At 35.1% G+C, this 25918-nt stretch overlaps 1 protein-coding gene across 1 annotated transcript in view; it reads left to right on the plus strand.

Annotated features, from left to right (window-relative positions):
- LOC134743803 (tachykinin-like peptides receptor 86C) overlaps nt 1-25291 on the plus strand; it is a 60710-nt gene extending 35419 nt beyond the window's left edge. The window contains exons 6-9 of the mRNA XM_063677463.1: nt 4067-4217; nt 8913-9109; nt 18235-18372; nt 25136-25291. Of these exons, the coding sequence (XP_063533533.1) occupies nt 4067-4217; nt 8913-9109; nt 18235-18372; nt 25136-25244 (595 nt within the window). The 3' untranslated portion in view covers nt 25245-25291. The remainder of the gene's footprint in view (nt 1-4066; nt 4218-8912; nt 9110-18234; nt 18373-25135) is intronic.
- The last annotated feature ends 627 nt before the right edge of the window (nt 25292-25918 follow it).

A 25918-nucleotide genomic window follows, 5' to 3' on the forward strand; every position in this document is an offset into this window, starting at 1 on the left:
TATATTTATAAAAAAAATAGACTATAGGTATCTGCACTCTAAATAATTATTTTAAATCACGTCTGGCATCGTAAACAATGTTTGAACGTCAAAACTCGATCCCTTTATTTATATGACGGTTCATTAACACAATATTGTTCACCAGGGAAACAAAGAGGTATTTGAAAATGATGAGTGTTTTTTCAAAGGTACGTGGGATAAAAGCATTGTGAGAACAAAGTAATCTCAGGTATCTTGTAAATACGTTTTCTTGTATGTAAAAGGTACTTTTACATATTTTGATGTAAACTTGAAGTACTATCTAAGAAAAAATATACGACTTTCTTGGAGTTTGAATATGGAAATTTTACCGAGAACCGAAAATTTTACCGATAATGTCGGTATCTTTGTAAAATTTTAAATAACCAAATAATACTTTATTTTGAACGACACAAATACTATTTTCAATTTATAAAGTTATAGTTATGACTTTATAAAAGTTATAAACTCGTCAAGACAAAGTACGATTATTAATATAAGTTTGTAACATAAAATAGTAGTTTATGTGACTGCTACATAATGAAAGGCATTAAAACTTGAGTGTGGGTTCATGAAACGAACGTAGTGAGTTTCATAATAGAATCACACGAGTGTTTTAATGCCTAATTATGTACAGTTATATACACTGCTTTATCTACACACATATTATAAACTTTCTATGATATATTCACTAACCTCATATTACAGCCGACATTGGGGCATAGTTGCTCTCTGGCGGAATTCGCGGATATGAGGTGGCGTCTCCGAATATCTTTATCGCACATTTTACACGAAACTTTTGCTAGAGTTACTTTAAAAACAACAAAACAAATTATTTTTTACTTACAAACTAATTGAAAGATAAACTGCACCTCACATGGCGGCAAAGAAAACTTTTTTCACGCATGTCACGCATCCGTAGTTTTTTTTTAATTCATAGACAAACTAGAGTGGGGGTCGATTGCCATATCGTTCGATACCAACTAACAAGCGAGAATTGTCAAATTTGTATGCAATTGACATTTCATTTCGAAAAAAACGTCATCTCGACTGATATTAGAATAGAGATCAAATCAAATTTATTTGTTTTTCAGAGATGTTCGAAATTTGAATAAAATAATATTATCGAAATCGATGTTATTATTTAGCAATATTTACATTTTCACAGATAAAAAATTCGCTGTAACAAAACAGATTATCTTAATGTTGGCCATTATTTACGGATTTATAAGGTAAGGCATCATAGAGGGTTTATGATATGTGTGTAGATAAAATCATTTAGTATTCAAATGACTAGCATTTAAAATAATGTACTAATATATAATTATTGTAATATAATTCTGGATACATTGATGTTAAATTGAAATGTAAAAATAAGTGTGCGTTACCACCGAATATGGAGGTTGTATCGAAAATGTTTCAAAATAAACTCTTAGTTCGAATATTTATAACTTATAACTAACTATAGTATAGTATTTATTGCGTTATAATAAATGTCAGATCTAATATGTCGTATTAATATTACTTACCATGTTATAAATACGTGCATGTTGTAAGCCATTTTGCAAATTCATAATCAGACGATCGCTCAGAGCTGGCACCGTTCCAGGCAGAATGCAGTATCTCAACCCCCACATGTAACTTTAGTTTCATAAAGCTGAATAACGTTACTAAAACCTCGGCACATAACACATTTTGTTAGTATCATGGTAGAATGTATGCAACGACATGGCCGAGAATTATATAAGCTTTGAGTAATGAAAACAAAACAACTGGTAAGGTTAATCGGCGAGAAAGTTCTTGTATTTTTTGTAAGCAGCATTTATACGTATTATAAGCAGACCCAGAAAATTACTATTCAGTAACCAAGCTGAAATTAAGGTAAGGTAAAATAGTATTAACTTAAACTAGTTAAGTGTTTACGGTGACATAAGCAACTTTGTATTAACTAAGTCAAACTAATTATGCTAATGGTGTATTTCTTAATGTTACCCTCGCGATTTGCATTTCTTTACCTCTCTTTTACACTAGTTACTAGTACACTACACACACTTATACACTAGTGCTAGTTAATAGTATAAGATACTATTGCGTAATAGAAAGTAACTAGAATATTTAATTTCCATGATAATCATTTTAGCTCAAACTTAACTTGTTAACTTAGATTCTTTTGTAAAAGGATTTCTACTGTAAATAATTTAACAATTTCTTGTTTGAATATAGACACCACTAAGTATAATAATACTACTTACACTGCACTGTGTGCTTATTGCTCTCGAGCATTTGTTGAAATTGCCTGCTTGAAAATTGCTGTTTTTTTTAAAAATATATTTTGTTGGTTATTTACTCACTTGATAATGATAAATAGAAAAAAAAACAGCAATTTTCAAGCAGGCAATTTCAACAAATATTAAAGAAGAATGAAATATGCTCGAGAGCAATAAGCACACAGTGCAGTGTAACAAACGAGTACTGAGCTGAGTCATTCTACGGGTCTATCCCTTGGGTACACCTTTTGGGTGTAAAATATATGCTCTTGTTTTTCATCTAATACATATTTTTATGCGTTACATATTTAAATTATGTCTAATGACTAATTAACTAAGCATCTTTTGAGTCCCTTTGTCACAAAAAATATAATTCCGTGTGTAAAATTAATTTGATTACGTGGTATACACATGTTATTTTGTAGAAATGTAAAGGGTTCGAAACGTCGGGATGTATTATAAATTTAATATACGCGATGTAATCCGTTTTCATAGTTTTATTTCATTTTATTTTCGCTTTCAAACAATTTATACATAAGAAGTGTTCCATGTACTTCACCTATCCAAAAGGACTTATTAAATATTGTCTTCGGTTACCGCGATAGTTACTCATGAAATAAAACTATGAAACGGATTATAAATTCAATATACGCGATATAATCCGTTTTCATAGTTCTATTTCATGACTACTTATTCAAGTTAAAATTATGTCATTTACATTCGACAAATGTACGAGAACCCTCACGATAATGAAAAACTGGTGACGCCAACGAAATACAGCAAGAATAGTCGGCGTATCATTGTCAGTAGCTCAGCGTGTTCATCAGGGGTTTATAGAAACTGGTGTGAATCTAGGCAGACCAGAAGTGCGATTCTATTTAACAATGTGTTACGGTTTTGAACTTGTTTTGATACGACCTTGAATATCGCTCAGGTGTACGACGGCACGGGAAAATCGATATCTAATCAAAAATAATATGCTGCCAAATAGTTTTCTTATAGAAACTGCATTGACGCAACAATTTTTACGGCTTGATTAACCTTAGCTAATATATATGTGTGAGGGGGCAGGTGGATGAAGCCTCACTTGGGTTGATGAAATTGAAGGCAGGATCTAGGGACTACGCAGTATTTATTAATTGAAATATAAGACACCTGTAACAATACAGGCTACAGGTTAGCTATCTGTAACAGTTATAAAACACTTTCCTAGATTACTTAAAAGTAGCTAAAAACTTACAGTAGGTATGTGCCTTTACGATGTAGGTATAGTCTGGAGGTGAGCTGGGCGACTTAACACTGCACACCACTACTTTATATTATTTAAATAAATGTCTGAATCACAATTACACTGTAGACTTGAGATAAGCAGTTTTTAAGTACAATACGTTAGAATATGAAGATGTTAATCGATCGAAGTTTTGGATCGAACTGAAACTGAAAACCAGCGAAAGGGATTCCAAGAAAGATTTGAATTTGAAAAGGGAATTTAGAATTTGTATATGCCAGAAGTTGATAGTGTAACGTTCTGTTATACGCACCGTTAAAATATACTGTCATAAAAAATAGGATATAGTTGGTCAAGCAAATCTTGTCAGTAAATAAGAACAAAAAAACCTATACTCATCCTTTTTTTTCGGGTGCTGGTACTAGTGTAAGACAAAGATAGTATGATTCTCTCTGTCTATGTTTGAAATGAGACAGTCCTTTGACAAGCTATATTTAGGATGATGATATTTTTGTAGAGCTTGTTCCAAAATTTGTTATTTTTTGGTCCACAGGTATCAAGTGTTGTTCTTCGTAGTGACGTACGCAGTCCCAATGTTGGGCATGACGTTCTTCTACTCGGCGATGGGCCGCGTGCTGTGGGGCTCGCGGTCCATAGGGGAGCTAACGCAGCGGCAGATAGACTCCATTCGGTCGAAACGGAAGGTACAATTTTTAGTGGCAATACACAAACCATAGCAGGACAGACGTTCTCTCGGTAATATTCCGCGTGCTTCTAGGCTTGCAATCTTTAGTGTAGTTGAGGCAACGGTAGATAAATAAATAATAATAAAAATAAAATTAATTTATTTCAAGCTGCAAGGTCTTTTACACGTCATAAAATATTGTACAAATATATAATAACAAATAATCATTTAAAAATCATCTTAATTAATATTATAATTATTTACAACACAATACCAACAATAAATACAAAAGATAAGGCTCCATCTGATGGAAGCGAAAGTGGCGAACTGACTATTCCTACAGAAATTATGCAAAATATTACTTCCTGCAAAATCGCGTACATTAAACTTAGTTTATTACATTCTACATCTCTTGATAAAAATGTACTCTAAACTAGATTTTATTTTTCTAGACTCGGAGCTCAGGTTTAGCTAAAGGTAGCACAGGCTACTTAGCATTGATATGCTAAATAGCCTGTGCCTGTAATGTTTCCTTTCACAAGAAGTTTTTGCGCGAAATTTTATAAATTTTAAACAAACTTGACATGAAAGGTACAAAATTTCGATAGTCCACTAACATATTTTTGCAATCGACTGACAAAAACTGACACACTAAAAACATTTTTGATACAAATCTCTTGGGCATAATCATGTTTACCGAATTGCGAAATCCTAGCAATTTTTTTGAGTAAGAACCGGGTCGAAATATAAATAAGTTTGGATGGACAGTTGTATAAAGTGATTTTAAATGGCGTTATTTATTAAACGCATTACAAGCCTGAATTAGCTATCAATCGTTTGTCTTTATCTGTCATTTTGATTTATGTATTTGTAAGAAAGGGATAAAACATAATTTGACTAATTTAGGCTCGTAAAGCTAGAAGAATAAGGGGGAAAGTATATATTTATGTTACAATTTTTTTACCTTTACATACTTATACCTAGTCGGCTCATAAGTTCTGTCACTGGCCTTTAAAATTTAAATTTGGAACTCCTAAAACAAAAACCGTTCTGCATTTGAATTTCGAATCTTTATTAAATATTTGAGTAGTATAATTTTGCAATTTTCTGTTTTCTTCAACATGGAGTGGACGCTTAAAGATAGCCGTACCGCAATAATTGCACTATATCGTTGTGGTCACTCGCCGACTAAAATTTTTAAGCTACTTGAAAATTTAAAATTCTCTAAGATTTGTGTATCGTACCATAGAAAGATACAGTGAGGTCTCTAGTTTAAATGACAAGAAAAGAAGCGGTCGTCCGCGTACAGCTAGGACTCCAGCGGTTGTACAAGCAATTAGGGCACGCATTGCCAGAAATCCCGCTAGGAAACAAAAAGTTATGGCCCTCCAGATGGGTTTGAGCAAAAACACGGTGAAAAGAGTGCTTAATCAAGACCTGAGACTTCGTGCTCATAAACGAAAAACTGGCCATCTTCTCAATGGTCGGCTTAAAGCTTTAAGGCTTAAAAGATCTAAAGCTTTATTGAAGAAGTACGCTAAAAATAAGCACCGTTGTATACTGTTTTCGGACGAGAAAATTTTTGACATAGAAGAAAACTGTAATAAACAAAATGATAGAGTGTACGCTCGCAATAGTAAAGAAGCGTATAATAGCATTCCCCGTATTCAAAGAGGTCATCACCCTTCATCTGTGATGGTTTGGCTGGGAGTTTCTTATGCGGGCGTCACTAGTATGCATTTTTGTGAGAAAGGAGTAAAAACTAGTGCCAAAGTGTACCAAGACACGGTGTTGACTAATATTGTGAAACCACTATCCCATACGATGTTTCTAAACCAGCATTGGGTTTTCCAGCAGGACTCTGCTCCAGCCCATAAGGCAAAGTCTACACAAGCCTGGCTCGCCTCTAATAAAATCGACTTTATACGGCATGAAGATTGGCCCTCCTCTAGCCCAGATCTTAATCCTTTAGACTATAAAATATGGCAGTATTTAGAGAAAAAGGTGTGCTCAAAACCTCATGCAAATCTAGACTCGCTGGAAAAATCTCTTGCTACGGCAGTGGCCAATATCGACATGAAAGTGGTGCGTGAATCCATTGACGACTGGCCACGAAGACTTCAAGCCTGTGTAGATAATTATGGCGGTAATTTTGAATAGATGTTATACATTTAGATTCTCTAGTTTATAAGCTTTCAAACGCTGTACAAATTATACGGAATAAACTTAAACTTTTGATTTTATTTGATACTATGTATATGACAGAACTTATGAGCCGACTAGGTAATTCCATGATCACGATTAAGGATAATAGATAAAATTAACGTCCGGGTAATTGACTTATCGGGTTAACCGACTCACAAGCGTTAAGTTTATTAATTACTGGAGCATTAAAAATTTCATGTTAATGTAATTAATATCTGAAGTAGTAGGTAATATAAAGTTGTGTTTCAGCATTATGTTCTATCCGATGTTATGTTGTTGTATCATAGGAATGCAAGACGCATACTATTCCATGATTACAAAAAAAAAAAAACATTAGCTACTACCTAATAATAGATTTGTAAGTAAATAAACTCAAAAGGTAACAATTTTGCCATTTTGGCGATGGGAATTCTTAAAACCAGCGTAAGGAAATATATCCTACCCTAAAAACTCATATTATAAAAATACAAATTCCGTTGAAAACGATTGTATCTTGTGTCATATTGTTTTTTTACTGCTTTCCTGTTTTAATATTTAAAATGTTTTGTAATATAAACACTCAAACAAGATCCCGAGTTTAAGGTCATTGCATGAGCCAAAAGGCGAAAAATCTCCTTATATGATCATATTTTTCTAAGAGACGTTGATATTCGTAGACGTGGAAAAAATATATGTAGTTCTTGATTATATTATCTTTAATTTATAAACTTCCGATACACGAATTATGACACTTCGCTCGATACAATTAATTCCCAAAGCAACCACTAACTAGGACTTTTAATTCAACTTTACTAGGTTATTTATTATGTGACACTATAAACAAAAAATAAGAAGAAAAACCAATCTTAACTTAAATAGTAATTTGACTGCTTTCGAATTTCGATATTGTAAGGCAACGTTTTTAAAATAAATAAAAATCGACAAAATTCGATCAAAATTGACACTTGGCGCTCATGGACGCAAACCGATGGAACGGCCTTAAATAACAAAATTTATTAAAGTATGGACACGAAAAATCTGGCCATGCATGATATGGTAAATCTTGTAAATGAATGACGATTGTCAAGGAGCGTTCGACAAAATATAGGTACGGTGGAATATATAATGCTGAAACTAACAGACAACTTGACGTTATATTATTATAATATAATAATAAAAATATTATGATTGTATTTTTATTATGTAGTTTGATATCCACAAATCATTTAAAAAAAGCGCTGCTTGAAATCCTCATTCATTTAAAAGATTTACCATATCATATTAATTAATAATTAATTTTAACTTTTATTATTTGACTTTTAATCATGATTCGACTATTGGCTACCTATTTATTTTTGACATATTGTATTATTTTGACATTTTGTATAATTGTAAATGAAATTATTTAATTGTAAATTATTTGTAAATATTGCATGTTTTATTTAATAATGTAAACATTCAAACACAATGTATTATTGTATATAAATGAAATGAAATGAAATGAAATAATACTAATAATGGTAATTAATTGATAATAATTATATCGTAAGGGCAGATAGTAGCGAGCTGTTGGGGAGTGACGACCCCACGGACCCGAGTGCTCAAGAGAATCGGTCAGGGTCTCCGTCTCCGGCGTGTCTTCGTCGGTCGGAGTGGAAGTGACCAGGGGTGAAAGTGAAAGATGCAAGACGCGAGTTTTCACAGTGGCTGCTAACAGCCACTGGGTAGAAAGCGGCGCACACCTCGCGACACCCCTGAGCCGCTCACACCAGTGTTGCTCCTGGTCGTCTTCACGACGGCAGTTTCAGGAGCCCATCTAGTCAGCGGCAAGTCACCACCTGCCTCGATAACGTGTTTTAACATTGTTATGGCAGGTGTCCGGAGTTCTTTATAATAGCCCAGTCTCATTGTCCACCCAAACTTCAATCCATAGACCGGTATTATACTGTTCACTTTTTCTGCAATAGTCCCAATGCCTGCTGCGTCCGGTTCATGGGTGTCTATTGTTGCGCCTGTGAACGGGTTCTAGCAGGCGTTCTTCATGACATTAAAGCTCTCCAAGGGGCCTCTACGTGTTGGATCTATATCCCCACGCAAGCCTATCAAAAGACCGGGATTTATAGGCTCGTGATATCCAAGGATACATATAATTAAATTTGCTGTTACTAACCGTAGTATAAGATTACCCATAAGTATTACTAACACTGATTGATCCCAGTTGGTCTTTGAATAAAAAAAAAATTATTATTATTATATCATGCATGGCCACATTTTTTCGTGTCCACACTTTATATTCATATTTAAAGACAACATAATCTTTTAAATGCAAAGATTTGTGAATTCATTCTCTCTTATTCATAATGCTAAGCAAACCTCTGGTAAATTCTGTATCTTTCTACCAAACTGAAATATCAAAACGACATAGAGACAAACGATATCAATGGCTTGTTAGATTTGACAGAACTTTTAGATAACGCCATTAGGATTTATAAAATATTTTTTATAAATTTACACGCGTATTTCTTTCCAGGTTGTGAAGATGTTCATATTAGTGATAGTGATCTTCGGTATCTGCTGGTTGCCGTATCAGTCGTACTTCATTTACACGCACTTCAACCCGTCCATCCTGTACAAGAAATACGTGCAGCACGTCTATCTGGGCTTCTACTGGCTAGCCATGGCCAACGCCATGGTCAACCCGATCATCTACTATTGGATGAACGCGAAGTAAGTGACGTGATATTTGGATATTCTTGTCCGATACCGGATCGAATCACTCGAGCTTAAACATGTGTGTTGCGCATATTTTCCAATAAGCTATCACGTAGACGTAAAAAATCTGTTATCCCTCCAGTGAACTGTAAATCTAAATTTGGAAAAAGACAATATCAGGCATTATCAATACACCTATATAATGTGATTAATGAAAAAATTAACATCTACCTTTTATCGTGGTATGAATGTAAAAAAGCCCTAATAAAGTGGATAAAAAATATAACGTATGATGATACAGAAATTCTATTAGAATGATGAGTAGGATAGGAACTGAAACACGCACCCACCCACACACACACACACACACACACACACACGACTTTGAAATAGTAATAATAATATTGGGTAAATTGTTATTTTGTTAAAATAATAGCAGTTTGCACAATGTTACATTTTATGGTTAACTGTGTAGAAATGTACTAGATAAATGTGGAAGAGCGGGGCTTCCTGTCACAGGTATTATACATACTTACTAGGAAGTCCCAACCATGAGAGTGTTATGATGTACTATTTAATGAAGTAAATGCTTTTTGATTTTTTTTGATTTTTTTTTTGAAGCTCGAACTGTTTTTTCAAAAATTCGAAAGAGATAAAGGAATAGTAGAAATAGTGCGAGGGCTTTTAAAAGCCACATGATGTTTCTATAAGCTCTTATTAGTGAGTAAGTAATTTATTGTGTAATAGATTTAAGCTACATACATTAAGTATATTATAATAAGTTATATAACTGAAATCTTACCTTTTCAGGCATTTACAAATTACCTACATTACCAATAAGCAATGCTATTGCAACTAAATTAATTTAATCACACAATAATCCATTGAATTAAATAAAAATAAATTAATAACAATTAAGTCAAAGTGCATTTAAGAGCCATTCAGATCATTAAAAACTATTAGTTAATTTATGTCACACCTAAAATAATCGTTGGCCAAGTAAAACATTTCGATATCAGCCATTCTTTAATTCTTTTTTTAAATGTTATCAGATTAGTATCATCCTTAAATACCTTAAGTATTTAAATTTACCTGACTCAGTAGCTGTTAGTAATTCATTTTTGCAAGTTTTACAATCTACCTACGTTTATTCGGTAGACGTTTTAACGTGTATTTTTGCCTTCGATATTATAATTGCTAACTGTAAACCATAGGTTAAACCTTTAACTGTACTAGCATTACACAAACCACCAAAAATGAATCCACATACCTCTTTGATGACATGCGACGACGGCGATGTGCGCTAGATTGTTCATGCACAGATTTAAATGTTTCGACCGGGCCCAGCGTATATCTTTATGCACACACACTTATAGTTATATTATAAATCTTTTTAGATAAAGATGAGTTCACTTCTCACAATATTTTTAATATAAATCTTAGTTTGATGCACTGAGAAAACTTTTACATTCCGACATTTTTACAACCGACAATCAAGACTAACTTGATTGGTCCTTTGAACGCTTGTTCTTTTCGCGGCTGCGCAGTGCGAAGTTTGGTGTTGCCATGCCATGACACAGACAATGGATTTCAAAATTGAGAGAATGAATAATGCTTGCACATATTCTCCCCCCGAACCAAGCTAGGTCTTGGTTAGCAACTATCCATCAAAGGCAATACACAGAGTTTTGAAACAGGCCGAAGTAAAGAACCGTTTTGAACCCTTAATTCAGCTACACGATTGATTCCGTCTTTTCCTGGCAATAATCTAATAATGCGGCCACGTTTCCACTGTAAGGGTGGATAGTTATCTTCCTTTATTAAAACTAAATCATTAATTTCCGGAGCTTTCGTACGTAAAGTCCATTTAGGACGCTGTTGTAGAGTATGAAGATATTCATTGCGAAAACGAGACCAAAAATGTTGTGTCAGTTTTTGAACTTGTTGAAATTGTGACAAACGCCCTATGTTCGTTAGTTCAAATGGATATTCCGGTAGAGCTACTAGTGGTTGACCGATAATGAAATGACCAGGAGTTAAAACTTCCAAGTCTGTCGGATCTGAACTAAGAGGACACAAAGGCCTTGAATTCATCACCGCTTCGACCTTAGTAAAAAATGTCGTCAAACATTCGAACGTAAGCCGTTGATCACCGAGTACACGATACATATGTGTTTTAGCCGATTTAACAGCAGCTTCAAACAATCCACCCATATTTGGGCTACTGGGAGGGTTGAACAGCCATGTAATTTGGTTTTTGATTAAATCGCGTTCTAACTCGCCGTCGTGATTATTTAAGTATATGAATAACTCCTTTAAATGTTTGTTAGTCCCGACGTAATTTGTACCACAATCAGAGCGAATCAATGAAGGTAACCCCCTTCGAGAAACAAACCTAGTAAAAGCAGCGACAAATGCTTCGACTGATAGTTGAGAGACTATTTCCAAATGTACCGCCTTTGTTGACAAACAAACGAAAATGCACAAATAACACTTTTGAATGCGGGCATTTCTTAAACTACTGCTCTTCATGAGGATTGGACCTGCAAAATCCGTTCCTACTCCTTCAAACACTCGATAACATCGAACCCGATCCGCAGGTAAGTCTGCCATAAATGGCTGTTGGTGTCGAGGCGTAGTTTTAAAGCATGGAATGCATTTAAATGTCACATTTTTAGTCACAAATCGCATTGATAATATCCAATAATTCCGACTTAGAATTGAAGCTAAAGTGTCAGCACCTACGTGACAATATACCTTATGATAATGTTCCACTAAAAGAAATGTGAGTTTTTCTTTTCCCGGAAGTAAAATGGGATGTCGAGCCGAATAAGGGAGTTCTGAATGACAAAGACGTCCGCCAACTCGAATCAAACCTTGTCCGTCAACAAATAAGTTAAGTTTTCGTAACGAGTCTCGAATAGGTTTCCCAGCACATATATCTTCGATATGATTATAGAAATGTTTCTTTTGAATCATCAGGAACAAACGAGACAAGGCGAAACGACGTTCCGATACAGAAACATTTTTGTTAATGTTTTTATTACCACGACAATTATTCATAAATCGAAACAAAAGAGCAGTTACGTTGACTAATTTTTCAAACGAACTATACCGATCGACTAAATCAAAGTCACCTAAAGCTAGACTGTTAGACACAAATTTTGAACGTAAACCTGGCAAGTTCTCAGGAAAATCTGGCTTGGTTTGACTAGGCCAATATTCTCGCGGCTGATTTAACCATTTTGGACTCCACCACAAAGGAAGTTCAAGTAATTGGGCGGCTGTACAACCACGAGATGCAACATCCGCACAATTTAAATCACTGTTAATGTAAAACCAAGAAACTGGTAAATTGAGCTCATTTATCTGGGAAACTCTGTTGCCTTGAAATACATCCAATTTATGGGGTGAAATACTTAGCCAAGCTAAAGTTATTGTAAGTGAGAGCTCACATAGTGCTAAATATACGTGAGACAATAATTTAGCCAGCAAAGTTGCGGCACTTAATTCCGTCTGTGGTATCGTCAATTTGGTTTTAAGTGGAGAAATTCTTGTTTTTGCAAAAACCAGGCGAACAGTAACTTCTCCGTCACAAGATTCTGATCGCAAGTATACTGCAGCTGCATAACCGACAGACGATCCGTCACAAAAACCGTGCAAAGAGTATGACACTTCGCTCTTTAACTTCAAACACCGAGGAATAACTAGTTTTTTTAAATTGAGTAAGTCTGAGAGAATGTTATTCCATTTGTCGATTATATGGCTAGGTGCCGGTAAATCCCAGTCTACTCGTTTAGCTCCATCACTTACTAGCTCCTGTAATAATAATTTTACTCTGAAAACTACGGGGCTAATCCATCCGAGTGGGTCAAATAATTTTGCCAACGACGAAAGAATACTGCGCCTAGTAGGCGTAGCTTGCTCGTCAGGTAAATTAACTCTATAGGTAAACGTGTCCGTTGATGGATTCCACTGAATACCTAAGACCTTGATAAATCCAGTACTATCATCATTGTCAAAACAACGAGGAACTTCACAATGATCCGTGGGAAATCCAGCCAATAAGCGAGGTTCATTAGATGCCCATTTTCGCAATTCATAGCCCGCAGTTCGCATGATCTCGATTAGCTCCTTCATAAGCATTTCAGCTTCCTGAATGGAGTCTGCTCCTCCGTTGATATCGTCTACGTATGTGTTAGCTAATAGAAGCCTGGCAGCATTCGGAAACCGCTCCTTTTCGTCCGCAGCCAGCTGGTGAAGACACCTAATCGATACAAAAGGACTCGACTTCAACCCGTAGGTATTAGTAGCCAGTTCAAAAAATTGAACAGGCTCAGTTTCATTCTGTCTCCAAAGAATTAGCTGGTATCTTCGATCTTCAGGATGAATCCACGTCATTCGAAACATCATTTTTACATCAGTAGTAAAAACAATCAAGGGCAACCGAAAATTTAAAATTATTGTAGTTATGTCATTTTGCAATTTTTCCCCTGAATATAAACAATCATTTAAACTAACACCAGTTGTTGTTTTTGCACTTCCATCAAAGACAACACGAATCTTTTCAGTATCCCCAGATTTCTTAAAAATTCCATGATGAGGCAAAATGAAATATTGATGACCAGAGTCCACATCAAAGTGTGAAAGTTTCATATGACCAAGTTCTTGATATTCCTCCATAAATTGTTTGTATTTTTCTTTAAATATCGGCTGCGATTTCATGCGCTTTTCTAAAGCTATAAACCGACGAATCGCATTTGGTTTTGAGTCACCTAACTCCGCATGATTAGGTATTAACGGTAAACGAACAACATATTTACCATCAGTCCCCCGAGTAACCGTAGTAGTAAAGAAATTCTCACAATCCACATCCATAGGATCCTTTATAGAAACCTTAGGTGGCTCTTCCGTTTTCCAAAACCGCTCGACCGTGTCAATCAAGGAAACACCCGAAAAACATTCCACACTACGTGGTATCTCCCGATTAATACCACGTAATGGACCGAAAACCGCCAAATCAAATATTGTATCGATAGCATATGGACCACCCTTCCGTATAATGATTTTATTTCCTTCAATTATTTCACCGAGTATGTCACAACCGAATATTATGTCCACCCTAGACATGTGTTCAAAACCGAAATCCGAAAGATATTCATTAGATAAACCGAGCCGAGAAGCAATATACGCCGTTGGCGACCGTAAAACCACCGCATTTACCGACAAAATAACGTTTTCTTTACGTTCCGACCGAAAAGTAAGAGTCACTATATGCTTACTATTACTACCTTTGTCACCGACACCCGATAGCGAGGTAAAAGAGTAATGTTTCTTTAGCCCCAAAGTTTCAACAAAATCTCTCCGCACTACTGTAGTTTGAAAACCTAAATCTAAAAGAGCTCGAGTCTTTATAAATTCTGCATTTTTTGATAATACACTAACGATAACAGTTGGTAAAATTACATCTTCAAGCAAAGCGGGCTTCGAAGAAACATTACTCGTGATTAATTGCTATTCCGTGTTGTCAATAGATGTCACTGGCGCATCAGAGCGCTCGGACGTACAAGTACAAGTACGCATGCAGTCCGCGGCGGCGGCGGCGGTGGTGCTAGAACTTAGTATAGCCGCATTTGTAGTTCGCTCATTTCGAACACGCCGATTATATTGTTCAACCGGGTCACGTGTGCTCATTTCCATCACACAAATTAAATAATTATGTCCAATATTCCCGCATCGTGCACAAGGAATGTATTGACTACACGTTGCCGCCGAATGGTTTCCAAAACAACGAAAACAGCGATTATTATTTCGTACCCAATTTTTGCGATCACTGGGCGTACTATTTTTAAACTTATAACAATCTGTTATAACGTGTCCCGACACAGAACAAAAAGCGCACCGCAAACTAGGAATCGAATTATCATAGTTTACGCGTTGTTCAATTATATTTACGCTTTTTCCCGTTTTATGTGCGATTATTTCTGACGTATTAGCAGTGTCAATAAGTTGACATTCATTTTGTAGAAATTCAACCAAGTTTTCGAATGCAGGAATCTTTTTCACGCCTCCATAAACTTGTTCAAACCGAGATTTAATATCAATAGATAATTTCGTAAGACTTATATGGAGTAATATGAAGCTCCAGTGCTCTGTCGGGAAACCCAAAGATTTAAGGGCCCGTGTCGACTCAAGTAAAGGATTCAATATTTGCGCCCGTAATGCGCTTTGTTTTTTAATAGGCATTAGATTCAAAATACGCGAAATATGACTATCCGCGAGCAACCGTTTATTGTCATACCGCGACTTCAAAATTTCCAGCGCTACATCTAGCGAAGCATCTGTCATAGGCAAATGTTGAACTAATGACTTCGGTTCATTGCATAAGTTTGAAACTAAATAATGCAATTTTTCAGTTTTTGAAATATCTGTCCTTGACTTGACCAACGAGGTGTAGAGACTCATAAACCCGGACCAAGCAAATATATCGCCATCAAATTGCTGAAGATGGATTTGTGGGAGGCGTGGCCGTTGTGCTGAAGGCACGGCCGCTGCGACCTCCAAGTTCATTTTTTCCAAGGACAACGCATCTAAATTATTATAGTGCATCTCAGCATTTTTATAGCAAACCTTATATTCTTTGATCTTTTCACCATCGGTTTCCACCTCGAGACTTTCAAGTAAACCCTCATACGCCACAGTCAATTTATCGAAATGAGATTCCAACTTTCGTAATCTCGCCGCTAAAATACTAGAACTAATCTCGGATTTTATCATCTCAAAAGATGATTGCAACCAGTCGCATTCTATATTAAACCGAATATAATTTGTTTTGTTCTTCGCCATTTTGAAAACACACAAAATAAACACACGTATTTATTTACATTGACCGCACCGCGAATTAAAGGTCAATGACCCGGTTCGATGGACCAAATTATGTTGTGTATTTTTGCCTTCGATATTATAATTGCTAACTGTAAACCATAGGTTAAACCTTTAACTGTACTAGCATTACACAAACCACCAAAAATGAATCCACATACCTCTTTGATGACATGCGACGACGGCGATGTGCGCTAGATTGTTCATGCACAAATTTAAATGTTTCGACCGGGCCCAGCGTATATCTTTATGCACACACACTTATAGTTATATTATAAATCTTTTTAGATAAAGATGAGTTCACTTCTCACAATATTTTTAATATAAATCTTAGTTTGATGCACTGAGAAAACTTTTACATTCCGACATTTTTACAACCGACAATCAAGACTAACTTGATTGGTCCTTTGAACGCTTGTTCTTTTCGCGGCTGCGCAGTGCGAAGTTTGGTGTTGCCATGCCATGACACAGACAATGGATTTCAAAATTGAGAGAATGAATAATGCTTGCACAGTTTTAAACCACAATATATCAACTGACAAAATTCTTACAAAGATATAGGTCCATCAAAATTGTCAGTGAAAAGTGCACAAACGTCATTTGCAAGAAGAAACAACCACCATGGCTAGATACGAATTCTCGTCACACTACACACCACAGGAACACTATTCGTCGGAATTCTGACGGAAGTTACGCCACTCTCATCAGAAAAGACGACTGACCCATGCCAAAACCATGTCATGCCAACATAAATTAGAAATGTACGCACAATGCCTCAGAATAAGCCAAGGACAATTTTTATCCTAATATATTACGTTTCACCGTACACAAGAATGTACCGAAATGAATACATTTATACAATGGTGTTCACCTATTATCATTATTACCATTTGACCTCAATAAAGAAGATTGTGTACGCTCATCCGTATAGAATTAGGAAGGGTGTTGCTTATTTTACGCACATAGTTTGGTTTGTTCGTATTTGGTTTCATTCAGAATATCATTTTTACATATTGAATCAAATATTTTTTTAATTTTTTAATTTCTTAGTTCTTAAGTATTTTTAATAATTGTATTTATTTTATTGTGATTTTATCTGAACTAAACTGGCGTTTTATCAAATAATAGAACTCATGTTTTACCTAAAATTTAAAATCCCTATTTTAAAAGTATCCTTAGTTCTAGCGAAACAATTGAAACCCAATATATCATGATATTCTTTATGAGAATTTGGAAAATATGTTGCAACATTAGTCGCAGTGTATCTCACTCGCGCCAATATGTTCGATTCGAAGGCCAATTCTAGTTTTAGTTATTAGATCTCATTCCCATAATATGATACTGATCTGTCAGTGCCAAAAGTGATATTAAATTTCTCCAACCAAAAACGTCACTTTTGACACTGACAGATCAGTATCATATCAGTATCACATTGGAAACAGATCTAATAATTAAAAGTAAAATAGGCCTGTATGTATTTCTGTAGGTATACGTTTCCGAAGTGTTACGTAATACATCGCCTATACATATATTGTAGAATGTAAAGCTTGCTACGAAGCCTACGACGTAGTAGCAGCTGATAACCGTAAGGCGTAACTCATTCGTTCACTCGATTGACTTCAAGATGATTAGTTGGAAAATGTGTTTGAGGCCTATTCAGTCAGTGATACCTGTACATTTCCCTCACATGTGTGAGAATGCGTAGTCTGAAAAATGGTCAATATCATAACAACGTATAGTCGTATATTAAACGACATAACTAATTATTGTCAAACCTCGGAACTTATTATAGATATCAGAGGAACCTGTCGAGGTTTTTTCAAAAGACTACAGTACGGGGTATTTCTAAAACGGAGGATACCAATACATAAAATATCTAATATACCCGACCCATGATACTTCGTTCTCGTCTATAAGCTGCGGTAATCGCTTACCATCAGGCGGGCCGTCTGTTTGTTTGCCACCAAAATTATAGGTACATAAACTTTACTAAATCGTACTTGTTATTAAGTCGTACTCTATTTGTGACCAGAAACAGTGACGAATAGAAAAAAATGAGCCACAGGCATGTCGGGCATGTTACGTCACGTTGAAAAGACAAGTAAACGTTGAATCGCGAAGCATTTTCGTGTATTTACACTATAACGGTATTATCAACTTTTTCCTAAAAATATCACACAATCACAATCATTGATTATTTTTAAATAACAGTAAACAAGTAACGTATTCGTCATCGAAAAATGTGCTTTACCCCCCAGGTTCAGGACATACTTCCGCACGGCCATGTGCGGGTGGCGCGACGCCCTGCGCCGACGCAAGCGGCCGCTGCCCGACTCCCCGCCGGACTACCTCTCACAGTCGGGTAGTCGATCCCGTTCAGGTTTTTACTCGTTAACGTAATTATTATTTAAAATGATGTCTTAGGTAACGATTATATATCACTATTTCTGAGTTTTTATATTAATTAAATGAAAATTGAGAAAATTATTTGGTTCGGGTAATTTGAACTCAAATTTTTTGTTTTGTTCCGCTCATTTTAACCTCTATAGGCGTCCACAAATAAAATGAGAGACAATAAGCTGGAAATTTGGATACACCTTTATTATAATCTGTCTTGAAAGTCACAGAAAATTTCGTGAACGCGTCGGAAGTTATTCGAGGACAAAGTTCACAGAAATCGGTATTTCACAAAGAATTATCAAGATTGGTATAGGTCCAAAGATAATAATAATATGTATATTTTGACAAGTTATATTTTATACATTTTTTCATACGCTTTAGTTGCTTAGCCGTTTTTAATATAGAGAGCGAAGAACGCGCGGCAATCAGCTATATTTAATTAAAGTACGTAGGTACTATAATGAAATTTTCAAGCAACTATTGGACCTTAAAACTAGCATACATATTATTATAAAATATATATTAAAACTAAAACTAAAACACACAATTATGGCTGCGATGCAATTCACAACCCCGCAGTGTCATGGAGCCGACATGGACGGAGTGGATGGATGGTTGTATGGATGTTCAACGTGAATCGCGGTGAACAATACCTTATGTAAAGTTGTTAGATATGATTTGCCAATAAATAATGACATTTATTGGTTATACACAGTCTTTATAGCAAAAGTCATCTGCCCTGTAGACAAAAGATAACAGTTTGTGTACAGTTTGTCGCCGACTGCATTTTTCTATCACACTCATCTACATCTCATCTAGACTTACAGAGCTTAACTTTCTTGATTAAACCCTAATATAAGGGTACCTACTCCTTTTTATATTAGACTATGTCATAAAATTCTGTGTCACTAGTTAACAAAGTCTCTAAAATATAATAATTATTTAAACATATAGCTATTAAAAATATATTAACTCAGAAAATATTATAAAGTTAAAACAATTTTTTTTTATTGTTATTTTATTCCTCAAATTAAACAAATTTCATGAAAAAAGCCTAAAATGCTCGTTAGTTCAGTAATAGCTTATTCACTCTTTATTAAAGACACCTATTTTTTTTAAAGAAACAGAATATGTAACAATTATAAAGAACGTCTTTTTTTCATAAACTTTTTAAATTGTGGATAAAACCGGCTATTTTATTTAAACCATCATTAGACGAACATTTTCTAAATGACCTAATAATAAGCGCGCGAATGTAAGCGCGTAATTTTAGCAAGTTGTGTTTGCCTATAATTGGGTGAATACTCTGGTATGATTTTTGTGTTCATTACTTAACTCTATATGTATCTGTATTCCACCTGTTGGCAAACCTTAATAATAAATAATAATAGTACATATATGTAGTTACTTCTGTTCATGCCAGTGTTACGGAACCCTAATAACGTTAAGTGCCCACCATACTGTGATGAAAAGACTGTCGTGATAAGATAAATATTAAGCAAAGCCCATTAGCCATGCTTTGTAAGTATTTTTAAAATAAGTAAAAATATTCCAAAAAAATGTATTATTGTGATATAAGTAAAATGCGTCGAGCTTTTGAGTGAAGCGGCTTAAATTTCGATGGCAAAATTACAAAAGCTTGCTCTTGTTATAATGAGTAAGGTACTTGCCAAAAAGTTTCCATCTATCGGATTATAATTTTATATGAAAAATTCAGTTAGGTATGTATAATATTTTTTTCTAGCATAATTTTTCATTTTGGCTAGGGTGACTGCTATAGTTATAATTGTGGCCACTACATAGTAATTGGCCACTCCTAACAAATCAGAAAGAAACAAGCCAAAAGAAGTCTTATTGTTAAGAGTGGCCAATTACTATGTAGTGGCCAATAACTAACTCTATAGCCTATGCGTATGCACTATGCTACTTCACATTATGTAGGTTATTCATAGTGTCATTCGTGTATACCTAATTCCTACGCCTAAATAGTAATTGTATTTCACAATTCACTGACTGTATCACAAAGATTAAACTTATTCCATATTTATTTAAACTTTATTGCACAAATTTACACAAAAAGAGCAAATGGCGGACTTAACGCCTTGAGGCATTCTCTACGAGTTAACCATTGGGGTAAACAGAGACAGTTAGTTTGGTGCAGGATTGTAATGAGTGGATATGAAAAAGATCCAAAGTCGAGACTACTATGCTACTATTCTTACACAAATATATATTTAAATATACCTACAATACCATTAACTAAACCAAAATATCCGGACTCCATCCGTATAATTTGTTTTCGTTCAAATGTGCCTTTCCCAGGCACTTTTCAAACAGCTAATCGTACTCACATCTGGGTTTGGCAGGGTATTCATCAATCAGGAACATCCATTCGTGCGAGGACGGTAGTTCGATTGCTCAAGAACAAAACACTCTTTGAGGTCCCCAAGACAGGATACAAGAATACTAGACGTTGGAATAATGATACTTTATGACATAAATATAGTTTTTTTTTCTTCGCTCTTTAAGATTTTTTTTCGAGCATCCACGGATGTGCTCGTGAGAATTTCATTTAATTTTTTTGACATACTTTCTCGTAACTGTTCTATTTTATCGATTTCCTGCACTTAAATCCTTCATACTTGGGTAATATATTACTTTATGTCTTCGCAAAAGCCAAAAATGTACACCATAAAATTACAATTCGAAAAATGATAAAATTTTATTCCAGTGCTTATTATTGATGCTTATAGTAGGTATGTATAAAGAAACGACGACGGCAAATGACAGTCAGTTATTTTGAGTTTAATTTAACAACTTATACGAGATGTTACTTGTCGAGTTGACTCGAGTAATCCGTGTTACCAACGTACTTAGTTTCCCATTTGCTCTATACTCATAGATCGTGAGTCAAAAAATCTGAAAGTACAAAATCGAAAACCAACCATGAATATACATATTTTTTTAGAACAATGTAAGAATTAGGGCTCCCGGTATCCGTGTTACACGCCGAAACGAATACCCGTGTTCTTAAGCCCGGCGGTACTAAGAACCCGGTTTACACGGAACCGCCGGGATTCGAAAACGTTTCGAAGGAACGTTCCCAAGAAACGTATCTCAGACACGTATCTCCGTTTACACGGGTACTTAAGACCGTTCCGAACGGGTCTGAATACTCCGAACCAGTTTGAGCCAATGTACAATGGTAACAAGGTCCACTTTCCACTATTATTATGTTGACTTCAGATGAATTCGTTTGTCGTACGATTTTTAAAGTAAAACTTTTATTCTATCGCCCCAATTTATTAAGTTAACATTAAAACCGCGATTTTAATACCGTAATTCGAATTAATTTCCGAAATTTTTTAATTAAATGCCTACAATCCGAAAAAAGTTTCACTTGCATCGTGGTTTTATAAAACCGCACAATTACTTTTTTTTAAATTGTTTTTAACCGTATTGATAAAACATAGGCCATTATCTTCCTATGTTTAATAGTATTTAGGTATATATAATTTTTATTTTAAACTATTTATATCATTTAATAAAACCGATTGCTTCTAAGCTAATTACATAAATTTGATATCGATCATAGTTTTTTTTTATAATTACATTATGGTGTTGTATTTTTTCATTAATAATAGGTGTGCAGACAGAATACAATTTTCATTAAAAATAACAGTTTAATTATTTCGTGGTTATTTTTATCTCAGGTGTATTACTGCTTTGCGAAAACAACAAACCTGCCAACGGCGCAAAAAAAGTTAGGTACACAAAAGCGGGATTATCGAGTAATCATGCTCAAATGAAAAGCAGAATTTTACCCAAGAACCATAAAAACTCATACTACCTTGGATAACTTGCGATAATATTGCTAATTACATTAAGATAGATCTTTAAATTGGTAATCATTCATAATTCACTTTGGTCACTTTCTCACTAGCGTTCAGGTAATAAACTTAAATGGTCCATCCATCTATTGTTTTCCAATATCCTTTTGTTTGTCATCGTCGAAAACATGTAGGTTCCCAAACTATTATCACAAGTGTCACCGCGAATTATAAGCTTTATGCCGTTGTAATAAGGTCAAAACATCTGCACAAGAAAATGTTTTCCATTGTTTTGTAGCCGCGCCGCACTAAAAAGCGTTTTATTATGGTAAGAGGTACCTAGAGCAAAAACAATTAGAATTTATTGAGAAGGTGCAATTTTATCAAGTTGATTTAAAATGTTTATTAATAACTAGCGACCCGCCCCGGCTTCGCATGGAGAGTCAAGCATAATAAAATACATTCTGTAACAAGTATTCACATCGGAAGCCCAATAATACTAAGACTTCCATCCACCTGTCTGTCACCACTCACTAGGCTGTATCTCATGAACCGTGATAGCTAGACAGTTAAATTTTTTACACATGTATTTCTGTTGCCGCTATAACAACTAAAATTTAAAATTAAATTTTGTACGGAACCTTCGCTGGGCGAGTCCGACTCGCACTTGTCCGGTTTTTTTAGAAGTTAATAATGGGTTAATTATTCTTAAAATATAGACAGACAGCCATCGCGCACTTTTTTGTAGACTTTTTTCCACCATACATTGTGTCGTTATATCTCAAATAGATTGGGCAGCGTTTCCGATTAAGCTCCTGGCCAGCGTGATTTTTTCTAACTTCATTTACGTCATATTTCTACCAATTTAAACAAAACCTTAACAAAATATACACATAAACATTCCCAAAGAAAAACTTCATTCATAGGTGAGGTCTGGTTATCGCGAACATACAGACAGACATACGGACGCGGCGGGGGACTTTGTTTTATAAGGTGTACCTACACTACATTATATGATAAGAAATATAATTTCATATCATGTTCTCAAATTAAACTAAAAATAAAGAAGCAAGTTAAAAATTTATTTTTTTATAAATACTTACCTAATGCCAATTTCGAACATTAGTTTGACTTCCTGCCTACATACTGAACTCGATGGTTCTAATTTTTTTTTTAAATAGGTACTAGCAGGTTTTTATTTTATTTTATTGCTAACCCGCAACGTAAAAAAAAGTAGCTATTTAAAGTGCTATATAAAATACTACTTTGATAAGAAGCGTGAATACTCGTAATACCCATTGCAAGCAAAAACTACCTGCTCAAGAAAGGGTTTTCTAAACCGTTTATTAAATTTCGACTCTATGACCCCACGGAATAAGGTTAAATATGACAGAAACTCGTCATGAATCTTTTGTCTATTCATTTGTAGCTGGCGTTCGTTCCTTCGCTACTATCGTCAAGGACGTGTCCGGAGCCACGGATAAATAAGATACGTATCTTCGAATACCCGTTTATCCGTGTACACGGGTCTTAACTACACGTTTCTTAATTAAACGTGCGGAACGGGCCAGAAAACCGTTTACGTATTATTCGGAGACGGGTATTCGAGACGTGTAAACGAAACACGGATTCGACCGCGAGCCCTAGTAAGAATATACTTATCGCTTGGTTTTAAGTGACCTGTCGATGTCTCAAATTAGAATTTAAATTTAATTTCCAATGTCTTCACCTACAAAAACCTTTCTATTCATTTGCGCCCTAAGCCAGTATAACCTACCTAGCAAAATTTAATGTCCCTTGTGAGTCTTGTGACTGACTATAGATACCTGAGTGCGCGTGGCACGAAATTGCATTATTTTAAATTAAGTATGTTGAAACAATGTTGAGTGCAATTAGAGTTCCATACAGGCCTAATATTTATATTTATTTCGCACATCTTATGAAATTATTTGGGTTTTGTGATAAATGGTGAAAAACCGTTACTTGTAAGAACTTAAATTACGGTATCGTTTGGCCGCTATTAATCGGAATGATCACCAGTGACATCCACCTTATTTAAATACTATCTGCAATATAATAATTTCATTACAATTAGTCAATTTAATGAAAGGGTAGTCTTTTTACAAGCTTTTTATTAACTTGCAATGTAATAGGTACATATACGTATGTATGTATGTACGGGTCAAATCTTGCAAGTTAAATTTTACCCACTTCCCGAATTCCAATAAAGCTGAAAATTTGGATACATATATGTAAGTCGGATGACAATGCAATATTATGGTACCATCGAGCTGATCTGATGATGGAGGCAGGAGGTGGCCATAGGAACTGTGATAAAACAACGAAACCTAATTGTGTTTGGGGTTTTTAGAATTGTCTCCATGAGTATTAGTTAACTGTGGAAAGAAAAGCACAGTCAGCGATAAAAGCTTGTTCCAAAAACGAAATTTTTGGCAAAAACTTATTTAATCATAGAATATGTTACTTTACCATTACATAATATGCAAAGTAAAATTTGACACCTTCTACCATGATATTGTTACTAATAACTTAATACTAAATGTCAAAATTAAGTAAGGTAAGGTGGGGTGGGGTGGGCTATCACCGGGCCAAGACAAACACTTGTGTGGAATCCTCATACTGTTTGTCTTGCCCCGAGCAAAATAAACTATGTTCGTCTTTCCCCAAATCCCCACCCTAACCTTAGATACTTTAATTTACTATTAATTAATTATTTAATTTATGCGAATTGCTAATAATTTGTCATTAATGTCATTCATATTGGAATTTACTTGATCTTCATTTATTAGATTAGGAATTGTAAGGTTGATACATTTAAAATTCACTTTCCCTCCCAGTGCCCGTTTTCGTTGCCCGTATCGAACTGGCTACTATTCTAATAATCCCTCTGAAGTATGCGTATCCACAGGTATAGAGGAACCGCGCGACTCAAGAAGAAATGTAGTGAGCGAGTGGCCGCTATTGTCGTGTCGGGATCGACCAGACCTGCGGTCGCAGAGACCGCCTTTGCTTGCTAGCTGCCCGCGCTGCCCGCACTCCTACTATAATGGTAAGTGTAGATTGCAGTTTTGGCACACATAAAATCTGGCAAGAAGTTGTACTCACTAATTATGATTTAGTAATAGTGTTCAAAAATGCGAAAGATTTGTGTGTATTTATTAAAACAAAATCTCGGTTTATTAAACTAGCTTCTCCGTCGAAAGAAAATTTTGTGTATCATTTTTGTCCCCTAATTATTTGGGGCATTTTCTATGAAAAGGGACCTTATTGTCGATGGCGTAGTAAAGAAAAATAAATAAATAATCCCTTTTGGGGGTGAAAAGAAGGGTGAAATAAAAAGCAGATTTGTTTAAAAATTATGGTACCCAAATAAAGTTCTAATTCCACGCAGGCGAAGTCGCGAGCAAAAGCTAGTGTTTTATAAATCCACCAGAGCCATGAACACGCACTACCAAGATTTATAAAAAGTTAGAATGGCTGGCAAACTTCCACTTATCTAGATATTTCACAGGAAGTTTTTATAGAACTGGCCTCTGAGTTTAGTTTGCTCTAAAAATACAAATGTAGTTTTTGTAGATCCGGTGTAACACTATTTTTTTTTTGTTTCAGCTTATATCCATGGACGCAAAGTGTGAATTAAATAAATAAGTGGTCATCAGGGACTGATTGATATTATCAAGTAGGTTGTAAA

Source organism: Cydia strobilella, chromosome 8 (genome assembly GCF_947568885.1).
Source record: "Cydia strobilella chromosome 8, ilCydStro3.1, whole genome shotgun sequence".
NCBI lineage: Eukaryota > Metazoa > Arthropoda > Insecta > Lepidoptera > Tortricidae > Cydia > Cydia strobilella.